The following is a 23,765-nucleotide window of genomic DNA, read 5'->3' on the forward strand; positions in this document are numbered from 1 at the left end:
AGCCGTATTTACAATAAAGAAATGAGGTAGGGAGCGGTGAGTGGAACATTACCAACATATTGTTCCTTTATAAGTGCAGCAGCATAACTACAGTCAAGCACATGGTGGTTTTAGCTCAGGGTATATAATAAGATGCACAAATGTATTGCTCGTGATGCTGTGTGGTGGTGAAACATCTAGAATGATGTCTGTATTGTGCAAATCTCTACAGTTCGTGATGTAATACGTGTGGAATAATGAAAAACAATGTTTACTGAGAGCCCGCCTTGAGAGACCTACACTTAATGGTGGTATGTTATTCCATAATCGGGCTGTTAAAAAAGAAAACATGCTTTACTGGAGGCAGTGCTGCCTAAATCCTCTTTCACAGGTCAGCATGGAGCTCAGCTGCTGTGAGCCAATTTCCCTCCCTGCCTTGCAGGGGGCCATGCGTCCCTCAGTGTCTTCATTCCTCATCCTCTTCAACCTGGTGGTGTATGGTCATTTCATAATTAGGTCTAATTGGTTTTAATCACTCTGTTGCACCTTTAAAACAGAAGGCAACATTTCCTCTAATGCTGAGAATCCATTGAGTGCTTTTAATGTTGTCTGGGTGGGCTTCAAAGCAGGAATCTGGAAAGCTCTTTTCATTTTGAGGTAAACTTTGCAAAGACAGAAGAGGCAGATCGTGATAAACAGGCGGTAATCTCTATAAACACATATCTGCATATGAATGCAGAATCTGTAGGCAAGGGACCAACATTCTAGCATCGGAAACATTCTGGTTTCTGTTTGTAGGCTGAGTGAGACTGACCAATCATGTTTGATTGGGCTTTGGTTGTATGCAGGTAAATCAGCTGTCGTGTGGTTCTGTCGTGTGGTGATGATTTAGCTTTTCTGGAAATGTTTCTGCATCATATGCATTAATAGGTTGATAACTATCATTTCAAGTTGATAATTAATTGGACTGCAAAGGGAATCTTAGCCTGGTTATCCATTATCCTTTCATATGATATCCACTGGCTACACCAAAAGCCCCAAAACACTGGCCTCTGCCAGTTACCCTCCCTCAGAGGGTAAGATAAAATAAAGATAGATTTTAATGCTCCCCCACCGGGGAGATTCATCTGTCAAAGTAGCTCATATACACAAGGTTGATAATAAATGATTCACATATAAGAAATACAGAAAAAGTCATGCTGGTGCTAAAGAGTCCGACAGCTGCAGGAACAAAGCACCTGTAGCAGCTCCTTCTTACATGGTGGGAGTATCAGTCTGTTGCAAGCCCACTGCAGTCTCATGTAGGAGGTGAGAGGAGCTGCTCATGATGGACACCAGCCCTGCCAGCATCCTCCTCTCTCTCACCGACAGGGCGCCGACACATCAGCCCTCACTCCTGTCCTCTCTCACAAGTAAAAAGCTGTCCAAAGCTTTTCAGGGATCGCCTGTCTTTCCACCGAGGGTATGCTAGCTAGTGCTACCTAGCACTCACTGTTGTTCTCTTTTTTTTGAATAGGTCACCTGATGTATTCATGAAGCCATGCATACAGCAGAAAGATACACAGTTCAAAGTAAACACTTGCTCACAAAAGGCTGGAGGTGCAGAAAATGATAGATCAGATCAGGTCATCAGATGATAAATGTTGGGTTCTGAGTTTGTACAGGAGGTCGAACCCGAACTAAACAAACAATGACAGTCGTAAACAGGCATTACACAGTATTTCTGTCCGGGTTTGAGCTTGTGGAAGTGTCTGTGTAAATACTGAATGGACCTGCAGCTCCCCTGTCCTCATGTACTGCTCTTTAACCTTCATCAGCTTGTTCATCTTCACACCGTCTCCCTAACATGATCCGTGTCGACATGAGCTAAGCATGTTCAGCCCTTCAGAGGGAAGGAACAGAGGCTGGATGAAAAGACAGCAGCAGAGTGAGGGGGTTAGACAGGTGTTTCCAGTGATGCTGTTCATCCTGCCTTCCAATTAGAAACACACACACACACACACACACACACACACACACACACACACACACACACACACACACAGGCCTCTGATCTTACTCTACCCTCACAAAAGGCATAGGTTGTGCTATGTGTGATGTGTGCATATTCAGTATATGTGTGCATTTGTGGTATTCTTCCATTCTTAAGCAGAGTAAAGTTGACATAATTGAACATTAAAAAATTAAGCTGCTGTATCCACATGCTGCTGTGGCAACTTCACAAGAAGTGTTTTTGCTTTTGCTCAGTTATCCACCAGTTCTCTTGGCAATAATTAGATCCTGAACTTTAGATCTGACTCAGCACAGTATTTCAGTGTAGAGATTCTGAGACACTTAAAGTACAAACAATGTGAAGGCGAAAGAAAAAACATCCAGCTGAGCTTGCGTTCAGTCCACCACAACTCAGTATTCTCCACACGTGCGTCCAGTCCTTGGAGAGCAGGATGAAGAATCAGATCCCAACGGGACATGGAAGACCGTGGCATCCGTTTTAAAACTGGGACATGGCTCACTCACCAGGTTCGCCGGATCAAGCTGTGCAACCATTGGAGTATTTCTCTGTTGCCTGAGGGTAGTGGAATGTGTCTCATGATGAACAATAATTGGTGTAATCCCTGTCTTCTGCTCCCGCTCACCTGTCTTTGAGCATCCAACTATCTCATGCCATCCATTCTGCCCTTCTCTGGAGTTGACTTTGGTCGTTGTTTCCATTGTATGAATACCACCACAGGCAGATGCCGACACAGACACAGCGTGGAAGAAGCAGCATGGTGTGCTAGCACCCGGACACTGTCCTTTTTCATGACTGAAGATTTTGACAAGGTGAACCATAAAAAACAAAAAACTACCAAACTTCCCACCAGAAGGGTAGGACCTTTGTTATTCCCTTTCAAAGTGTGTTACAAGCTATTTGTTAAGTCATATCACTGTCGCCATCTTCCTCATACTAGAATATCAACAAATGCTATGGGAAGTTGTGGTGGTGAGACAGGTCATGCATTGGACTGCCCTGTTAAAGGCTATGGTACAGGTCTCACTGAGTTAAGGAGACTGGGACATGTTCCACTCCAGGAAGTAGTGACAAGCTTTGTAACAAGGCTGGCCAACCAAATCACCCCTGTGACTGTGACATCACTGTGACTGTTAAGTCATCTCTGAAACCAGAACCCACGGGTTAGTAGACCCATCCATGCTGCGGCCAGTGGCTCAGCCTGAGACCTGTGGTCAAAACCTGGAGTGTAATGACACCCACACATTCCATGGCACAAATTGAGAAATAAAAGTGTGACAAGTAAATCCTCCAATTTTGAGTGATGTGGATCAGTCTGAGGGGCTAGCTGTACAAACTCAACTGATGGTAGAGAAAGCAAGAATACTCGTCAGCACATATCTTAATTAATTTGTCCCTTTGCTGACTATCCCCACTGATTATTACTGCGGAGCTCTTGCACCATCTGCTTCTATATTTCATTTTAATTGTGAATGAAGAGAAAAACATTGACACATGGGAAAGTTTTCTAAAAAGGTTTCACAGAGTGAGTTCACATGGTAGTGTAACCCTGCTGCTTGCAGTGTCTGAGCGCACAGCTGCAGAGTTCTGATGTGTAATTAATAAAGTTTGATTGATGTATGAGGTCCACACTTAAATAAATATGCATTTAGTGAGAGATAATCCACAAGCCATGGAGTTATTGGACAGCACAGAGGCTGTTGTGTAATTTTGGGTCAGTCTGCTAATCCAAGCCCTTATAAGCCCTTAATATTTTATGTAGGCCTAATTACACTGTCTTTATATAAATTATTCACATTGTTAGTTATGTACTGCTGTCTGTCAGCCATTGTGTCTTTTGGGTATGCCAATGGGCATCACCAAATTAAGACATTTCCAACTCTACATATGCATGCTTCAAATGTGAACTGCATTATCTGCATCAGTCTTTAAGTATACATTTAGTGCTCCAAACTAACCTTTTCACCCATAAAAACTGACTAAGGACTTCAAACAGTTCAAATGGGGAACGTGGAAGTCATTTCGGTGGAATTGCCATGATCAGCATATTCACTTGTATTATTATTGTTGATCCCTCCATGAGAAAATTATTTTTACACTCAAGTTTAAATATATAAACACAAAATACAACCACACATACACACACACACACAAATAGAAATGTGGAGACATGGTGGAGTGAGCAGCCACGTAGCGGCACCCTGGGAGCAGTTAGGGGTTTGTTAACTTGCTCAAGGGCACCTTGGCAGTGCCCAGGAGGTGAACTGGCACCTCTCCAGTAACCAGTCCATCCTCCATATTTTGGTCCATGCTGGACTTGAACCGGCCATCCTCTGGGTGGAATTCTTGTTATGACACTGCAGATCAGCTGTTTGGATCAAAGTTACAACAGCCAGAAAAATATATGCACGCATCATCTGCAAAGTTCGATATCCTGCAACTTTCTGACCTAAACAGTGCGGGAATACACAGTCCTAAACTAGTAAACTTCCACTGGAGCCTATCCCAGCCGACCTTTGGCTGAGAGGCTCCTCCAGTCTGCATATCGAAGTGTCCTTGGGCAAGATACTGAACCCCAAAGTGCTTCTAAAGACCTCGTCATCAGTGTGTGAATGTGTGTGAATGGGTGAATGAGATATGTAGTGTAAAGAGCTTTGAGTGGTCAGAAGACTAGAAAGATGTTATATGAGTACAGTCCATTTACCATTCAACACAGGGCCCATAGAGACAAACAACCACTTACTATAGCCAATTTAGAGTCAGGAGACAATGCTAACCACTGCACCATCATGCTACCCTTTATTACTGACTTAATGTCATGTCACCAAGTCATGTGGGTATGTTTGGTAAGTCCATTCCTTTATAATACCACCAAGTAGTATGAAGGTTTTAGTTGTGTGTGTTCATTTCATAAGTCAAGTGATCATTGTTCCACCTAGTTTTAAGTGATGTTTTTAAGTCTATTTCAGACAAAATGACTCCAATGTCGTAGAAATGCAGCTGTGAGCATTCAAAGATGAAATGGTGGGCAAAGAAGAAAAGATGACAGGTTGATCATGTGGACACAAATTTTATAAAAATACTGTTAAAAAAAGCAGAGTGACACCATGATGTGATGTGGTGGTGAGTGCAGAGGTTGAGTGTGGCTCAGCCCAGAGAGGCAAACCTAAAATCTAACAGTGAACGTCCAATAAGAGTTACAGTTTGACAGAAAATCAATGTTCCTGAGGAACCACGCATAGTTTTGTTGACAGTACCAGCAGCGTAGCAGAGTATGGTGATGGTGGTGGTCAGCACTGAAGTTAACTACAACAACTTTTCCCTGGAGCTGTAAAAGAGGTCTACTCTGTGTTTCCTGGAAATGGACTGAATGCTAAAACCAGTAACATTTAAATCAGTCATTACACACACTAATCTATTTAATAAGATATCATTGAATTCATTGTTACAGGGGTCTGTCAGCAATGTCTCTCTGCAGGTAGCTAAATCAGTCTGTATCAGCCCTATCTGTTGGTAAAGAATGAGCAAACTTTATCTCGGGATATGTTTCTATAAAACTTTGTAGTAAATTGAGAAGTGAAGGAATGTTGTGGGTACAGTAGACAAAAGGGGGTGATTGGGTGTAGACGAGATGTGGATGGTAGTGGTAGTGGTGGAGGGTTAGGGTGCACGCTTGGCTACTTGCGTGGATTATCACAAGCAGATGTGGGATCAGAATCACGCCTGATTGCCCTTTATTGTCTGGGTGTTTTGCTAGGCGTGCTGCAAGATTTAGAGCTCGGTTTTCATCAACCTCGGCTCATTTTGTCTTTGTCAAACTTTTTTATTCCTGGATTCGACCTAACATACCCCCTGTTCCTGTCACTGATATTTTACAGTACTAAAAATAAAATGGTGGGAAATGCCTCAAAAGAAGAAAACAAAGCTTGTTTGTTGGCATTATCGCACAAAACAGGAGGTGGAGCAAAGAAATGAGGGATAAATTAATGGTGGTGACAAAGTGAGAAGTGTACTCCTCCACCTCTGCCTGTTTATCTGTTTCCTTTTGGCCTGGCCTTCCTGGTGCCAGCTACTTCCTGTCATCCTCCAGCTTTGCTGCAGGGACAGCTGTTCAAACACAGCCCATCTACAGTACCAGCTCTGTCTTTTCCCACCTCACCCACCCTGCAGACCCCCCCAGCAAGCATCCCCACCCTGATTCCCTTAACAACACCAGCTTCCTTTTTCCCTCGTAGTCACAAACAACAACCGGAAGAAATAACCAGACTTTTCTTTCACCTTCCTCTGAAAACAGCATTGTCTGTGATGCCAACGAGCTATGAGGTATGGCTTCGAGGAATGCGGTTTGCTGTTGCCATTGTGTGTAGAAATGATGACAGAGGTGGAGGAACTGCAGAGAGCAGCCAGAAGGAAAAGGGCACAGAGAGAAAGACAGACAAAGAAAGAGCATGCCACCAGACCAAGAAAAGCTATTTTCTGGCGCCATGATCTTTTAAGATCAAGTTACATGGTTATGATCCACTACTTTTGAACAGTTCCAAGTTACTGAGAAAATGTAATCAATTATGCTGCCAATATGTTCATGGACTGCTTGCTGGATGGTCAAAGTACTATTAGTTTAGATAATCTCTGTTATATTTTGTCAGACTTGTCATGGTCTTCAAATCTGCTGTATCATAACTGATATAAATGTTGAAAGATTTGAACTTTTAACACAGATGCTGCTCCACTTCATAGCCCACTGTGAGGGAGAGGTGGAATAGATTCAGCATTGTAAAAACAGAACGAAATTGGATTCAAGTTGGAGTTATCTCTAAATTGTACAAGAGTACACCCAGGTGGTATTAAGAAAATCCTCGAAAGCTGCTGGTGTGCCAGGAATCCCAGGTTAGCGAAGGCTAACAAAAACAAAACTGTGTGTAATGCCGGCCTGTTGGAAAGGCTCTTATTATTGATGTGCATCAGAGATGGGGTCGTGGCCCTGCATTAAAGGAGCCCCTTCAAGAACTTTGGGTGAGTCTTATATGCACAGAATGTATTTTCTTTTTTTATATTGTTGTTGGGGAACTTTCATTTCCATCTAGTGTAAAAGGATTAAGCGACACTCGCCACGGCCAACACTTTGGTTGATTTTTCAGTGAACTTTGACAGATTTCAGTCCATTAGATCCTCAGCAGCAGTAGCACTGAAGCCAGGAGCAAACTTTCAGTGTCAATCATCACACCCCCTGGTCCTTCACTCTCTCAGAGGCAGCTTTTTTCAATGGAAACCCAGACCGACAGGAACGATTAAGATATCCATCTGGAATAATGTAATTTTGACCATATGGCCCGCTGAGTGGACCCAACCCGCTGCTGTTATCAGCTATTTATTCACAGCTTGGTTCATGTTTATTATTCAGTTGTGGATTCATTATGGCTGGAATGTGGTTATATTTTCACGTCTTTCTGGTGGATTGGAGTTCTGGGGTTTATTATTATTTGAGCCCTCCTCATCACCTCTTTCTTCTTGAAACATTGAATAAAATTCCCACAGTGCATCGGTGCCCAGTGGAATTTGGCCTTTATACTTGCCTGCCTGTGTGATAGCTATATATTAACGATTATTATCTTGTCTTTGTTTGGTCATATGGTAAATGAAATGGTAAATGGACTGTACTTATATGTCACCTTTCTAGTCTTCCGACCACTCAAAGCATTTTACAGTACGTATCTCATTCACCCATTCACACACATTCATACAGTGATGGCACAGCCATTGGGGGTTCAGTTTTGGGTTCAGTATCTTGTTGTATCCTGTATCTCTGTTCTAGACCTGCTGTATATGGAAAGTGTCATGAGATAACATCACTTATGATTTTGTGCTATAACTTGAGTTATATAACTATTACTACCACTAACTATAACTATTTTCAAGGCAGTTATTATGCTAGACTTAAGGACATAGATGCCTGGCACACCTGTCCATGTGCATTTGCACTTATTTTGGCTGATCACATGTATTTATAACCATGATCTGTAAATGTGAAATTTGGCCTAACCGTGCCGGTGCAACAAGGATAACAGCAGAGTGAGAGAGATGTCAATTACACAGTGTGTTCACACCCACACAGGCCTACAGGACTAATCAGGCTGAGAATAAGTAAGAGCAGCTCAGGGTGAGTGTCAGCTCTGGTATTTCAGCTAAAGGTGTCAAAAGATCTCTGTATGTCTGTCTCCACACGCCACACAAACTGCAGTGAACCACGTCGTCACCAGTCACCTCTTCACCCCTCCCCTTACTGCATACATGCTTCATACATGTGCGTGTCCGCATGGGTGTGTGTGTGTGTGTGTGTGTGTGTGTGTAGATAGAGTGGGCTGAAAAGCTTATTCATACACATGGACAGTGTGGCTATTCACTCCAAGCCGTCAGCTGTGTTTCTTCTCTACTCTGGGGCTCTGCCAATCAGCTGGCTTGAATCTCCCCTCTTCCTCATCGTCTCATCTGTCTATTTATTCCTCTGCTCTCTCTCTCTCTCTCTCTCTCTCTCTCTCTCTCTCTCTCTCTCTCTCTTCTTCCATCTCACTATTTTTTAGAACCCCCTCCCCACCCTCGTGCTGCTGACCTCTATTTTCCCTGAGCTGTTTGTTGTCTATGAGGAGCCCTAAAAGCTGTTCAGCCCTCTCTCATGAAGACCTCACCTCAGACCTCTCTATAACTCCATGCGATGGGTGACACTCCTTAAACGTACTTCTATTTGGACTGCAAATCTCGATGCAGTGTGCTGTCATTGGAGAACCTTTCCTGACATCTATCCATCAGCGCTGTGCTGATGACCGGAAGAGCTGTCATTTGAGTAATGGAGGGGAATGTCACTGTGTGCTGCATGAAGCGTGCCTGATTTACAGTATGGTGTTCTTTCCACATAAATCCACATCACTAACATCTATGCCTGTTTTGACTCCTGGGTGTGGATTACACACTTGTTTCATTTGGCAGTAATAGTATTACTTCATCATTTCTCACAATTGCTTTTCACATTTCCTGAAATGTATAAAAAAATCGAACAAGGCCTTCTTTTTTTTTTAAATCTAACATGATCAAATGAAAGAAAAAAATAGACAGACAGACAGACAGACAGACAGACAGACAGACAGACAGACAGATAGATAGATAGATAGATAGATAGATAGATAGATAGATAGATAGATACTTAATTGATTGTAGCCATACGTTAAAATTAACCTGAGATAAATCTAAATTTAAATTAAAACCTGTGCTAAAATTTTAAACATTTGCATAGAAATAAAATATATAACTGTGTTAAGAAGTGAACCTGTGCATATATACAATAAGAAAACTATGTTTATTTTTATTTTTATTTGTAGTCCCACCATGGGTAAACCCTTGGTGACAGTGTTGAGGAAACACTTTAATAGGCAGAATCCTCGTGCAGAACCCAGCTCATGGTGGACCGCCATGTTCTGTTGTCACCTATCAGCCAACAACAACAATAAACACCAAATAAAATTCTTTAAAAATTATAATTTCACTTTGATTTTAATGCCATAGCACTACAGCACAGACTTTTTGATGCAGATGACACATCATACAATAGTTAAGTATAATGGAGTTTTAGTCACATCCGTTCATACACAGTCTAAACGTCATGTTGATTTTTGTTGGTGTCTATGCTATGATGTAACTTGCTCTCACATGTGTCACTGAGACGTTCTGATCAAGAAATTCTGATCAAGAGCAGAGGAACGCTCCAGAAACTCTCAGTCATGACATCTTGATGATTTCAGAGCAGTTGAACAAGCCTTTGCTTTCATTCGCCTCATCGCGGTGACTGTTAGTCCCACAGGAGTGTAAGGCTGCATTAACCTGCTCTGTATTCAGTCAGACCACTCAGCATTCCTCTGACCTGCAATGTCAGTCTGATAAGATGTTCCAGAAGGTTTGGTTCTCACTTAAAGTGGATCACAATGAGAGAGTGAGGGCCAACTTGGCCTCGATTAATCCTACATTTCTCCAGCACCCGCTCTCCCCTGTGTTCTATTTATGGTGTTCTCTAGGGTTCTCATATCTTCATGTATGGCTTAATTAGCTAAAGTGGCAAGCTGTGTTACATTACATTTCCAGTGCAAGAGATGGTGTAGACACAATGAAACGGTGAGAAACAAAACCACATGCACATGACAACAGTTTGGACGCACAAACACAAACAGTAGAGACATGTAAGAATTTGAGTTACAAGCATTGAACTCACATTTCATGTAAAGGCTCAGCCATAGAAACAAGTCTGAACCCAGATGCACAAATTTGACAGAATAATAGAAGTTCACATTTGCTTGTTTACTCCAAAAGAAGCAGACAAACCAGGCAGGCGAATAAAAACAGGCAAACTTCTTGAAAAGGGGTCAGGCTAAGGCCAGCAAGAGAACATGCTGGCAGACAGGCAGGGCAGATAGCTGGAAAGCTAAGGCGGATGCACTATATCTGGCAGAGAATGAATGACAATCAACTTTTATATACTGTATACTGTAGGGCAAGTATATAGGCAGAGGAGGGCAGATGATGGGGAATGGCAATAAATGGTTATTGGGAAGGGCAGGAGGGAGTGGCAGGATCTGAAATGACATGAGAGTACGTCATTTTTTGGCATATCATGAATACTTTCAGAAGGTCCACACAGCAGAAAAACCCAAATCAGATTTAGAGATTTGAAATGTGATTCCAATCAGATTCCTACAGATGAGTCTCAGTCCAGATGTTCTGGATTTCAAAGAATCTTTCAAAAGGCATTGTTTCTGTTAATGTACGTCACATCAGACACCAAGCCCAGAACCCACTGGCTGCAGATTCAGATTCAAGATTCAAGAGATTTATTGTCCTTTGCAAGTAAAAACACATGGTTTGTGCAATGAAATTCTTATTTTGCCGTCTGGCTGCTCCGCCTCAACTCTCTGTTATTTACAGTTTCCTGATGGACAGTGAAGTAAACTGCTACCAACTGTAGCTGCTGTTAGTTCAAGTTAGCTCAGTTTGTTGCTGGGCCGCCCAGACTGTGAGCTCAGAGCACCAGGGGAGTGTTAGTGTTTGTACCACATGCGTTTGGTGATATGCAGATGGATAGCAAAGCTGATGTCATGCCTGAAGAGAAGAGACTGAAGAGGACGCTGACGGAGGAAGCTAAGAGGAAAAAAAGCAGCGAGTGAGCGAGCAAGAAGCCGCCGGACAAGAGTAAATGTGGGACTGACTTTTAGTGGTTGGTGAGAGCTTGGTGAAATAAGAGGCTGAAAGACAGACGCCGAGCACAACAACAATAAGAAAAAATACACAACACAATAAAAGAAAAATAATCATTGTCTGATGACCTTTGGGGGAAATTTCCAGTGTTTCAGGGCTTCTGGTGATTATTCAGAAAACAAATAACAGATATTCATTTTGTGTCATCATCACAACAAAACGTCTGTGTTTTTCATATTAGATACATAGACTAATAGCCAAGTATAGTATGTTGTTTATATGTAGTGTAATGATCACTATAGCCGTAGTTCCCAACCTTTTTCCTTAAAGGATCATTGAGTTAACTGACTATATTTTATAGATATTATATTACATATATTATATTCAATGCATACCAATAACAGAACAACTGTACAATTATATCAACACATAACTGCAGGAAGCTTTTGACGAGTTTTCAGACACATCCTCTCACCTTTTTTTTAGTTGTTTCGTTTTTTTTTACATTAAAATGTTTCTTGGCCCCAACAGTTGAGTTCCTTTTGCCAACTGAAGTCAGTATGTAGCATTCTCTCTCTGCTATGAGAACAGCTCTGCCTCCTGCTTGTGTAACTAAACACCATGGCTGTATCACTCCAGAGTTTGGGTTTCACGGTATCATCACCTGTTAACAAAAGCTCTCTTCACTCTTTATTTCCTCAGCACAAACAGATACACACACACGCACACACACACACACACACACATACACACACACACACACACACTGCATCCAAGGGAAGCAGCTGGCCTGAACATTGACAGAATGCCTGTTTGTGCCTGTTTTACTCACTACATACATGTATATATACCTTATTAAAGCACACACAGTCTTCACTTGTAGGACTCAGCATAGTAGTAGCAGGTACCATAGGTAACATAGTAGGTGGCTGAAAATATTCTGGCATTCTAACCATCAGCTGTATATAGAATACAACACAAGTCCATGAAATCATTCTAATAAAGACAGAAGTCAGCCTGTAATGTCCAGTGGTGGACTGAGTATTCAGGGTCAAAATAGATCCTGTATAATTAGACCTGACGAGACCCTTTCATCTCACTCTTTCAGCCTCTATAATAAGAAGCGATTATCTTACAGTAGTCCGACTTGTAGGCTGGTTTGGATAAAGGACAGAATAGATTGTGTGACTATCAGAGAAATGCACAAACCATTTTAAAGTGAGTAAGTGTGCATTGTGTACATGGTTAATTTAGATGTATTGCGCTTTGGAGATCTAACACATATTTTAAGTGTACAGTATATAATTTCTGCCACTAGACGGTCTCTCTTGTCAAATACATATTTTAAATAACATATTTTAAATCAGTTTGATGCTACACTGCCTTGTAATCAGGTGAATGGTGGCACTCTCACACACCACCAACTATTTCACTGATTCTGGTGAAACTGGATCATATTTTATGGAAAAAATGTTTTCTGGTTTCCCTCTGATGTCATCCTGCTGCTCCGCCTCAACTCTCTGTGATTTTCCTGATGGACAGTGAAGTAAACTGCTGCCAACTGTAGCTGCTGTTAGTTCAAGTTAGCTCAGTTTGTTAGCTGGGCTGCCCAAACTGTGAGCTCAGAGCACTGGGGAAGTGTTAGTGTTTGTACCACATGTGTTTGGTGATATGCAGACGGTTAGCGAAGCTGATGTTGTGCCCGAACTGGAGTTGGATGAGCGGGCAATGTAACCGGGCTCAGCAGCCTCTATAGACATAATGCAGAGGAGAAGAGAGTGAAGAGGACGTTGATGGAGGAAGCTAAAAAGAGAAAAGAAGAGAGTGAGCAAGCAAGAAGCTGCCGGACAAGAGTAAATGTGGGACTGACTTTTAGTGGTTGGTGAGAGCTTGGTGAAATAAAAGGCTGAAAGACAGACGCCGAGCTGGGCTGACTGCTGTTGGACTAGTCAGTGATATTAGCTGCTGCTGTGGCTGCTGCTGGGGACCTGGTTGATGTTTTTGATCATAAGTAATGTAGTCAGAACAAATACTCGAGTACAGCTGAACATATTTACCACAGTGGGATTACACTCTGACACTGGGAACACTAATTACAAATTTTTACACAGTGTTGGCATGCAATGAAAATCTTTCTGACATGACACAAATTGATCACAGACAAGGTAATATTAAAGTTTTATTCATGTTCCATTCAGTCACATTCATAATCTTCCTTTCCTCAGTCTCTGGTGTGTCCCCTGTTCACCTGGAAGTTACAGTATCTAAAAACAAGCAAGGAAAGTCTGTCAAACACACTGTGAAAGCATTCAAAAATTAATTTCTCTGGGTTTGAATATTGTTAGGGGACATTTGGAGTAATGTACATAATTACACAACTTAATAAAACATATAACAATGAGTGTTTTCTGACATTTTAATGCTACATGTTATAGAGTCAAATTGAAGCGGCAGAGATATTCTGACTTTTAATGTCTAATTAGGGTCACAAGGGTGTCACACACAGAAATCATTTTTTCATTCAGCTCTCGTGACATCAGAGGGAGTGAGCCGGTGTTGAGATCTGTGCTGATCTGTGCAGCCAGCATCACAACACTTTCCATTCATAGCTCTTATCCTTGTCATTGTGTTAGCACGTCTCATGTTAGCAGGAAGACGTGAAGCCAAGGGCAGTGTAATAATAAAGCCAGTCTCTCTGCTTGATCTAAGCAGCTTGTTAAATCACCTGTGTACTGACAGCAAACCCACAAAAAGGACTGTCACACACAACTGATTGGTTATCCAATATATCCAACAGGAAATCAGCTAACATGTACACGGTGTCAGGCTATTAGTTGATAGTTGTTAGTCTGATGATCAGGGTGACAGCAGTCTGTTGAGTCCAACTTTAAAGTCGTGCTACACAGTTTTCAAACAGGACAGAGGAACAACACAGATGAGGAAAGAAGTATGCTGTGTTTAGGCTCTGAGTGCAGCCTAAATAAACCTGATTTAAAATCAATCATTCTCCAATCAGCTGCTGATCCTCATCAGTGATTTGATGCATGTATTGGACCTGAAGTGGAAGACGTTTCAGACCTGGTAACGTATTCGCGTTCAGCCACTGGACCTGAACTGATTGTACATTCAGTCTGTGTTGATGTGAACAAACCTGCACAGGAGTTTCACTAATAGCTTTAACAAGTAATCCTGCACACACTGTCACAGCTGCCTCCTCTGGTATACAGTATGTTGTCTGTTTGAATGGGGGTTGCCCTCTTTGTATTATTATTATCTCAGTGCTGGCTCCTCTGAAGTAAGCCAGTGATCCGGGGTGAGCCAGCTGCTGCTGGGTGCTGGCATTCTGAAGGCCGTCCTGACACACTGTCCTTCCACTGGAGTGTAAACTCAATTAGGGGAGCTGCTCTATGCCCCACTGCAGGGCTACGACTCAGTAACTTCACAGCAGGACAAGCTGACTTTCTGACAGTGTGTGTGTGTGTGTGTGTGTGTGTGTGGCCTAGTCCTCCCCTTTCAGACATGATTTCAGTGTCATCGCACTGATTCTGTTCATACTGACCTTGATTATCAGAACAAACTGCTCAGATTTTCTCACACAATGAGCTATCAGCTATTGAAATAACCTGGAGGTGGTCAGAGATGACGGCATTTATCTATTTTTTCCAAGTGGTCAATGACACCTCCCCATCATCTATTAGCAAAGTGTTTTCATAAGAGCTGGTTGACTGAAGTTCTGTTGTCCTGCACTGAATCTTCTGACTCAGGAGTTTTCAGCATGGGGGTTACATGGTGAGCCTGTCCATGGTGACATAGCAGTTGTACGTGAGTAGGCAAATAAAATGAGACAATGAGAACAATGTGACTGACTGTAAAGACTGTAAAGCAGCCATCACCCACACTGAAAAGGTGAACACGAGAAACGATTACATCGAGCTCACCCTGTCAACTTTACATTGACTGAACTGTTGTTTGTTGAAAATGAAAATGAACATGTTCTTCTGTCCTTTAATGTACACTCAAAAAAACTCAAAATTCAGGTCTTATGTATTTCAGTTACATAGAAAATTTCCATCCATTTGAATCAGATAGGTTTCATATATATGAACTAACAAACTTAATGTGAAGCAAGTAATAAGATTTATGTAACAGTACTAATTAACTCAATGTGCTTCCACTACACAGTAGTGTAGTAGTAACCAGGTTTATGTTTATGTATTCAATATTAATAAAGACAACAGAGAAAATGAATGCAGTCATTTTGAGTTTATTAGTACTATTACATAAATATTATTATTGCTACACATTAAGCCTGTTAGTTTATTTATATTAAACCTATGTAATTCAAATGGATGGACATTTTCTATGTAACTGAAATGCATAAGAGGCCAAAAGAATTACCACAACTAAATATTCAGCCTGCTGATTTTTAATGGAGTGTCATTGAAACACACTCCAAAAACAATGTTTAGGCCACTTATGCATGTATTCTGTTTATGTGCAGTGTGTGGTCAGAAGACTAGAAAGGAGCTGTGTAAGAAGAGTCCATTTAGCTTCTTGCTTCTCTTCTGCAGTGCTAACTGCCTAAAAAAACGCCATTCCTGAACGTCACAGGAAATCTAGTTCAATGAACACAGATCCCCAGTGAAGGAACCGAGCCACGTTGTTTCTTCTTCAGATCATGTAGTAAGTGTTGTATAATGGCGGCAGTTCTATTCTGAATTATTATACTTCCATTTTAAAACTTGTGCAACCTGCTTTGACAAAACAATGCACTTAGTTGTGCTCATGTGCTCAGTAAAGAGAGGGAGAGAGCTAAAGAGTGAAGAGGTGAGTAAGTGATGGAAGTGTGCCAGTCCTCAGACGCTCCTCAGAGAAACACATACCAGTGGCACTTCTGCTGTGTCTGTCTCTAAGTGGCTCTAAAAGCCTGCAGAAGACACCACTCCCACTAATCTTAATGGTAGATCATCTCTCTCACACACAATTCAAGTGGCCTTCAGACACACACACACACACACACACACACACACACACACACACTGACACAGTGTCTCTCTGTCTCTCTCTCTGGGGAGCCCTCCAAATGCCAGATGCCAGTTATTCCTATCCAGCCTCAGTGTGCAGCACAGTCTGAAACCCTGTTAGCCCGACAATCAGTCTTCCCCTTGGAGCTCGCTGAGTGTTGTGTATAAATCACAGAGAGATGAATAGAAAGTATTAAAGTGGAGCAGAGTGTATGAAGAATCAGCAGTGGGTCTGGGCAGGGGTGGAGGGAGGGGGTGGGGTACCCTCTGTTTGGAGAACAGCTTTGAGCTCACTAAATGAACCTGGGAGAGACTGAGATCAGATTTATTATCCACTGTTCACCCTGCCATTTATCTGTGTGTGTTAGTGTGTGCTGAATTCTTCCAAATTTGGGGGATGATCACAATCTGAACTTTCTATCATTTCCATGTACTGATTCTGTGTGTGTGTGTGTGTGTTGCCAGTGTGCAGAGAGTCAGCCCCAGAGTGCAGTGTTCGTGCCAGAGTTCGCCCTCTCACCTCAGGGCAGCTTCATGGAGGATGCCACAGAGGATCAGTTTCTAACCTACAGATACGACGACCAGGTCAGTCACACTCTCTGCTGCTGCTGGATCAGTGCGGCTCAGCCGGGTTTGCAAAAGCTAAATGCTTCTCAGTTGCTTCTTGACTTTGTTTGCTGATGCTTTGTGGCGGCTGTGGCTCACAGGCAGAGCGGGTCGTCCACTAATCAGATGATCGGCGGTTCGATCCCCGGCTCCTGCGGTCTGCATGTCGAAGTGTCCTTGGGCAAGACACTGAACCCCAAATTGCTCCTGAAGGCTGTGCCATCGGTGTATGAATGTGTATGAATGGTTAGCTCCACAAACTGATGAGCAGTTGGCACCTTGCATGGTAGCCAATGCCATCAGTGTATGAATGTGTGTGAATGGGGTGAATGAGATATGTAGTGTAAAGAGCTTTGAGTGGTCGGAAGACTAGAAAGGCGCTATATAAGTACAGTCCATTTACCATGGTTTCACGCAGAAAGCAGGTCCAGAGAGGGAACACTGATGGGAACACTGATGTCACCTGGCCTTCATCGCCTTCTCTGATGTGTGATTGGTAGTCTGTAGGATAATGGCTGTGGACAGACACTGACCTCCTGCCATCTGTGAACTTTTGAACATTTGAAAGACATGCAGAAAAGCAGGATGCTAAAGAGGTTAGCGTAGATGCTGCTGGCATCAGTAACATTAGAAGTAAAGACTGATCTGTAGGGATGTAACACGACACTCAACTCACGACTCGATTTTTTTGTTCACGATTAGATTTTCTCACGATTTTTTTTAATCAAAATGAGCTACAGACAAATTATGACCAAATAAAATTCTTTTTATTTTTAGGAAAAAATCTTCTCTCAAACAGTTTGTGTTCTTATGAAGTGCAACTTAAAGTGCATCTTAAACAACAAAATACATATCTCCTTTTTTGAGAAAACAATCTCACCAGTAAACTGGTGTAATTCAATCTTAAATAACAAAAGAATATAAAATCTTGACCAAAAAAAGAGGTCCTTTCTTTACAGAAACACTGTTAAACACTGTTTTTATGTCTTATAAAGTGCATCTGAAGCAGTTATTTACTTAAATAACAAAGAATAACTGGGTTTTTAAAAACAAATCCCACATCAAAATAATAACATCAAAACATAACATCTCTTCAAATAAACTAAGACTGGCTTGTGTAGCCTGAAACTTTCAGGTTTCTCTTGAGGAAAATCAACATGTCAACATTTTTAAGCCGAAGTTGAGATCTCTGTGAGGTTACAACATCCCCTGCAGTCGAAAAGAGCCTTTCTCTAGGGACAGAGGTTGTTGTGTGGTGAGGTGAGCCTTTGCTAGAGGTGAAAGCAGTGGGTAAAACCTACTGTTCTCCTTCCACCATTTGAGTGGGCAGCTTGTGAGGGAAATAGACAGTTCACTTCTGTACCTGACAATATCTGCCTCAATCCCACACATGTGATTGGTCTGTGCTGCCCCTACACTTTCTGTATAAGTCCCTTCTAGGAGATCTTCCAATGCAGTCTTCTTGAGGCGTGGTTGTTGAAGGTCTGCATCCACCATGTCTGCCTGGTCAGCAGGCAGCTCTGCTGCATGTGTAGAGGCACCGGTGTCTGATACACCTCCAGTTTCCTCCATAGGGGAATTGGTCTGTAAACAGCAAGACAAGAACTTTCTTCTTCACCCTCTGGAACACATCCTGGCGCTGATCTTTGGAAAGATGAGGCAGAGAGTGGAATCTGGGGTCTAACGGAGTGCAGTCCAGCAGATGGTTGTCCCCAGGCCCAGTGTATCTGTCTCACAAATTATTGAAGATAGCTTTCTTCATCATGCTCACTGTGGTGGAGTCCTCCTCCACAGGCAACATGCTCTGTTCAATCGTGTGCTTTAAGGGCACGATTAGAGACACTGTTGGGTTTTGTTCATCACTTAGCACGGTGGTGACTGTCTTCAAAGGTTTGAGAAGTTTCATGATGTCCTCGGGATCACGGATGTCCAAGTTGTCCAGTGTGTCGATTTCGTGGGTGTTGTGACGGACTTCTGGGCTAAGCAAAGCAGCAGCCACAGCCGGTTGCAGGTCGAGATATCTTTCCAACATGTCCAGGCTGCTATTCCAGCGTGTGGTAACGTCCACAATTAGCTTGTGCTCAGTGATGTCCGAGCCGAACAGTAGTTTTTGCTTTGCAGCCAACACAGCAGTGGCCGTCGGGCTCCTGTGGAAGAAGTTCACAATCCCCCGGATCCGACCAAGCAAGCACGCGACGTGTGGCACACTCAAACCAGCCTGGGTGGCTAAATTTAAATGTGTGGGCGAAAAACTTGATGTGCGGTGTGTTACCACCGGCTCGTGGGCCGCAACAAAATAGGAGATGTGCCAAACTCAACGAAGAGAGAGAGCTGGCGTCTGACGAGGCGGGGTTAAATAGGCCTGACTGGGAGCGCTGGCCAGGTGCACCTTAATAACAGGACCTCCAACCTCCAACCCCCAAGATACAAACACAACAATATGCTGTACGCAGAATCCAGGCCTGGGGCTGTCACAGGTGCCAGCCCGTCTTCCCTCACTGCCACATCCATGTTTCTCGCATTGTTGGTGACTACAGCGATACTTTGTTGTTGCCTTTCCAGCTGCCATTCCGCCATGGCCTCCTTTAGCACTTCGGATATGTTAGTCCCTGTGCAATTAATCGAATTTTGATCACAATTTCGATTTTGTTGTCAAACGATCTCAAAAATCATATAATTGAGTTTAAACGATTTATTTTCCACTTCATGCTGACTAACAGGATGGCCCATACTCCCTCACGCAGCTGAAGAGTAAGGAGGTGTGTCGTTTGGTGTTCAAAAACAGTGAGTGAGATTGAAAGCGAAGGAGAAGAATCCGACGAGAAGCAGCAGCACATAATGTGCAAGATTTGCTACAAGGTAATAGCTGCTCCTCTTGGTAACACTACAAATTTATTCAACCATCTCAAACAAAAGCACAGTCACTCACGGCGAATTAATAAAGAAACAAAAAGACAAAGCCAGTGCCACAACCAGCAAGACGTCAACGCAAACTCAGTCATCGATCACAGACACATTGTTTAATGCGACTCCTTATCCGACAAGTTCGGAGAGGCACAAGACATTAGGCTACGTTTACACATAGCCGGGTATGTTGAGAAAGGAATATTTCCCTCCCTCTGTTTTCCAAAATAACATCGTGCACATAGCATCTTTTTCAAAAAAGTTTTTGTTTACATCAACCCGCATGAATACACCATCGAGCGCCATCATAACTACGCCAAGCCTATGGGCGGCTGCTTCCATGATCATCGTCATAGCAAAAGGTAAACATTGGTCGCACTTTTGGCATCAGCTGCCTAAAACTTGATTCGTTTTCAGAGGCGAAGTCACCATTTGCGTGTAAAAGATCGGTACAAACAAAGGGAAATGTCTCCGTTTTTTAAAATACCTGTGTACGTGTAAACGGGGCCTAACAGCTGCCATTGGATATTTCTTAGCTAAAGATATGCAACCCATTATTACAGTCGAGGGTGAGGGTTTCAAGAAGATGCTTATTGCTTACTGATGCTTATGCTTATTATTATATTTATTTTGTTCTATAAATATATAGAACTTGCAGAGCAGCTGGATCCATAGTTTATTTTGGATACATTTATGTTTTTCTATGCCTTATTTAATGTTCCATAAAATATATTTATTTTATTGATTTCATGCTTTATACATTGCAAAACAGCTGTAAAGTACATATTTGTAGCTAAAATTTGAATATTTTGCATAAAGAATAAATAACAAAGTGTTTTTTGAGAGAGAGAGAAATGCTGAATAAATGCATTGTGAAATTTAAAATTACAGTAATTGTTTGAATAATCGTGATTTCAATATTGACCAAAATAATCGTGATATTGATTTTTTCCATAATTGAGCAGCCCTACCCTGTATGTGACTCCAAAAAAGGTCACGTTTAAAGCACAATACCAGCCAACTCCCACTCGGCATTGATCACATGAGCAGTTATAGTGACATAACTCTGCGTGGCTCTAGATGTCCACCCGTCGGTTGTGATAGACACTGTATCAGCCCTCCGGAGAATTTCAACCACATGAGCTCTTACCTCCTGGTAGAGTTTTGGCATGACCATCTGGCTGAAGTGCTGTCGTGACGGGATGCGGTATCTTGGCTCCAGCGTGTTCATCAACAGTCGAAAGCCCTCATTATCAACGACAGAAAATGGCCTCAAATCTTTTCCAATAAAATAACCAATTGCCCTGGTAATTTCTTGAGCTCTTGTGATGTTATGGCAATTTTTCGCTCACAAGGTGGCGTAGCGTTACTTTGCTTCTCACTGTGGTGTCGGCTAATATGCTGCTGCATGTTGCTCGTGTTGCCGCTCGTGTTCATATGTCAGCAGTCACTTGCAATATTTAAATGCTGTTTTGGTTTTGTCTGTCCATTTCTCACGGTTGTATTTATGTATATAGGGAATCTGAAATGCTGCCACACAGGTGATTTCAAACTGTTTGGTGCATTTCAAAGTTGTTGCCTACCGTCGCCATGTCTTCCCTCGTTCTGTGTTCTGTACCTACGTGACTTATGCACGTGACTTGCCATTAATTTATACTGTTGTTGGAATAGTGTTCAATGATTTTAGCTCCGTCACTCAACTAATCCATCGTGGCTCCAGGCAGCATCTGGGTCTCCCTGAGCTTGCTGTGGTGCTTCACAAACCGTTCAGGTTAGTGTAGACTTTGTTAGCTCACCACATATGGCTGGTGTACTTCAGATAAAAGGATGGTGGAGTGCAGCAGCAGCAGCAGCAAGAGGTGCTCTTCTAACTGAACGAGAGAACACAGCCGGTTCCTCGGCTGCTCAGACTGAAGTCTCTGTGGATCCTCTATCATCTATTGAATGATGGCGTTGCATGCTTCATACTTCGGCTTAGTTTCTTGACATTTCCAGCTTTTATCTTCCTCCTCCACCCTGTCCGTTGTTCTCATCAACAGTAAATCAAAATGAACAACAGCTGACATTAACACAGAGTCAATGAAGTTACAAATTGAAATTCTTATTTGATGATTTCTTCATCTTTGTTATTTTTCAGCAGTTCGAATTCAGAACTTCAGCCGACAGTGAATGAGCTAATAGTAGCTAGGATAGCAGGACTTGCGCTGGGCTCGGCTGTGAACATCATCTCCGTCTTCTTTTATGTGAACTGATGTGGGTATGTTTCAAAGGAGCACTTCTTAAGCTCAGATCGGAGATCAGTTCTAGCCTGATTCAGTTTGTTAGGCACACTTTTCAAAATAAAGGCATGCTTGTCAGAGCTGTGTTTTTGAAGCACCAGACCAAAGAACATGAATGGGATCCATTTGTCTGTCCGGTGTCTCTGTGTTTAAAGATTTCAGCTAGCAGGTTTCAGCCTGGTGTTCAGACTTTGGATCACAGATTGTCCCTTTAAAGTATTCATGAGGTCAAAATGAATGTTGAAGTGTTACATCCAATGAAACGCTTTCTCCCTTCTGACGCCACTGTGCTTCCTGTTTGATACCATCTGTGACTGTACAAAAGCATAGTTTTATATAAGTATATATTTAGTGATTTGATGAAACTCATCATCATCATCAGGATCATTTAGCTTAATGACTTGCTAAAGTAGCTAATGCACACTCTCGCTCACACACTCACTGTTGGCCACTATACATGCCAATCAGGTCCCGTCTTATCTGTCCTTTACAGGAAACTTTCCGTGCTTTCAGTCACTGGGACGTAAAGGTTTTAAAGGGTCAGAAATGGTCATCAGAAAACAGCATTGGCTCAGTGTAGCATGTCCACAAACACAAACACATGCTATGTAGGCGTTGGTGTGAGCAGCAGATGGTGTAGCCTCAGTGCAGCAGAGTGGATTGGAAGCTACAGGTTATGTAACAGGTGGAGGACTGTAGGCGCTCTGATCTCCATCTTCACTACAGCAGGCTGTATGTGCTAACTGCTCCAGTTGTTCCTCCTCAGCAGTTCACTGCAGGTAGTAGATATGAAGTGTCAGCAGTACTGCTTCCTGCGTTTTTCCCCACTGCGATGGCTAATAATGCTCTGTCACATTTTCTAGTTCACTGTCTGTCCTATATTCACGTAGACGTAGAGAACCAGCAGATCAGTTTGTACTCTGAGGGAGGTCCCAGGAAAAACACAAATGCAGTGTAATTTTAATGTGTCACATTCCAAAGAGGACCTGAGGTGTTAGCATTACCATGGACACTTTTACAATCCTCCTTCACTAAAGGAATGTGGTCTGAAAAGATGGGAAGGTTTTTGGATATGGACAGAAGGTCTTTGAGGACTTCTCTTATAGTTTGATGCAGGGAGGCTGTGTGGCTCTGACGTCACTGCTGCAAACCTGTTTTGGTCCATTGGTTTGGTCCACAAGTGTTTGGCCTCCAGACTTTGTTAACTTGCTCAGATTGGGTCATTTTTCTTGGTGTATGTGCTTCTGTCATTAGTAATATGCTGCGTAGTTAAATTGTTTCCCTTTTGTCTGTTTTTATGATCACAAGGCTGCACAGGGAGTTTTATTTTGAAAATTGACTGGCTTCCCTGTGCTGTTTCTGTGTCTGACTTCCTGCCAGCTTGATCTGCTTTTTGCTGCATGAGGCAGCAGGTCGCAGCGTCTGTCAAAAACAGACCAGAGGTGTATTCTCTGCGGAGGATAATGGAGTGCTGTGCTTCTGCTGCAATCAGAATCATTGTACTTGTATTAGAATTAGAATGTCCATGATCAGCGCTGGCAGCCGTGTCGCAGCTGGAACGGCGTGCCCACTGAATTTAGTCAGAGCAGAGCCATGAGACTCTATCATCATCTCACCAGACTGATGTTGTTTGCCTCTAATAGTTTCAGCTAGATGTTGCTTGTCTTAATAACCTTTACATAGGACGTATTCTTTCTTTACATACAGTATTTTTTATAATTGTCATCT

The 23,765-nt window shown here is 42.5% G+C and overlaps 1 protein-coding gene across 2 annotated transcripts in view; it reads left to right on the top strand.

Annotated features, from left to right (window-relative positions):
* The window catches only part of LOC104927448 (ADAMTS-like protein 3), a 160,783-nt gene that overhangs the window by 6,807 nt on the left and 130,211 nt on the right, over window positions 1-23,765 (top strand). For both annotated transcript variants that reach the window (XM_027282921.1, XM_019259436.2), the window contains exon 3: window positions 16,714-16,833. In XM_027282921.1, the coding sequence (XP_027138722.1) occupies window positions 16,714-16,833 (120 nt within the window). The remainder of the gene's footprint in view (window positions 1-16,713; window positions 16,834-23,765) is intronic.

Source organism: Larimichthys crocea, chromosome X (genome assembly GCF_000972845.2).
Source record: "Larimichthys crocea isolate SSNF chromosome X, L_crocea_2.0, whole genome shotgun sequence".
Lineage (NCBI taxonomy): Eukaryota > Metazoa > Chordata > Actinopteri > Sciaenidae > Larimichthys > Larimichthys crocea.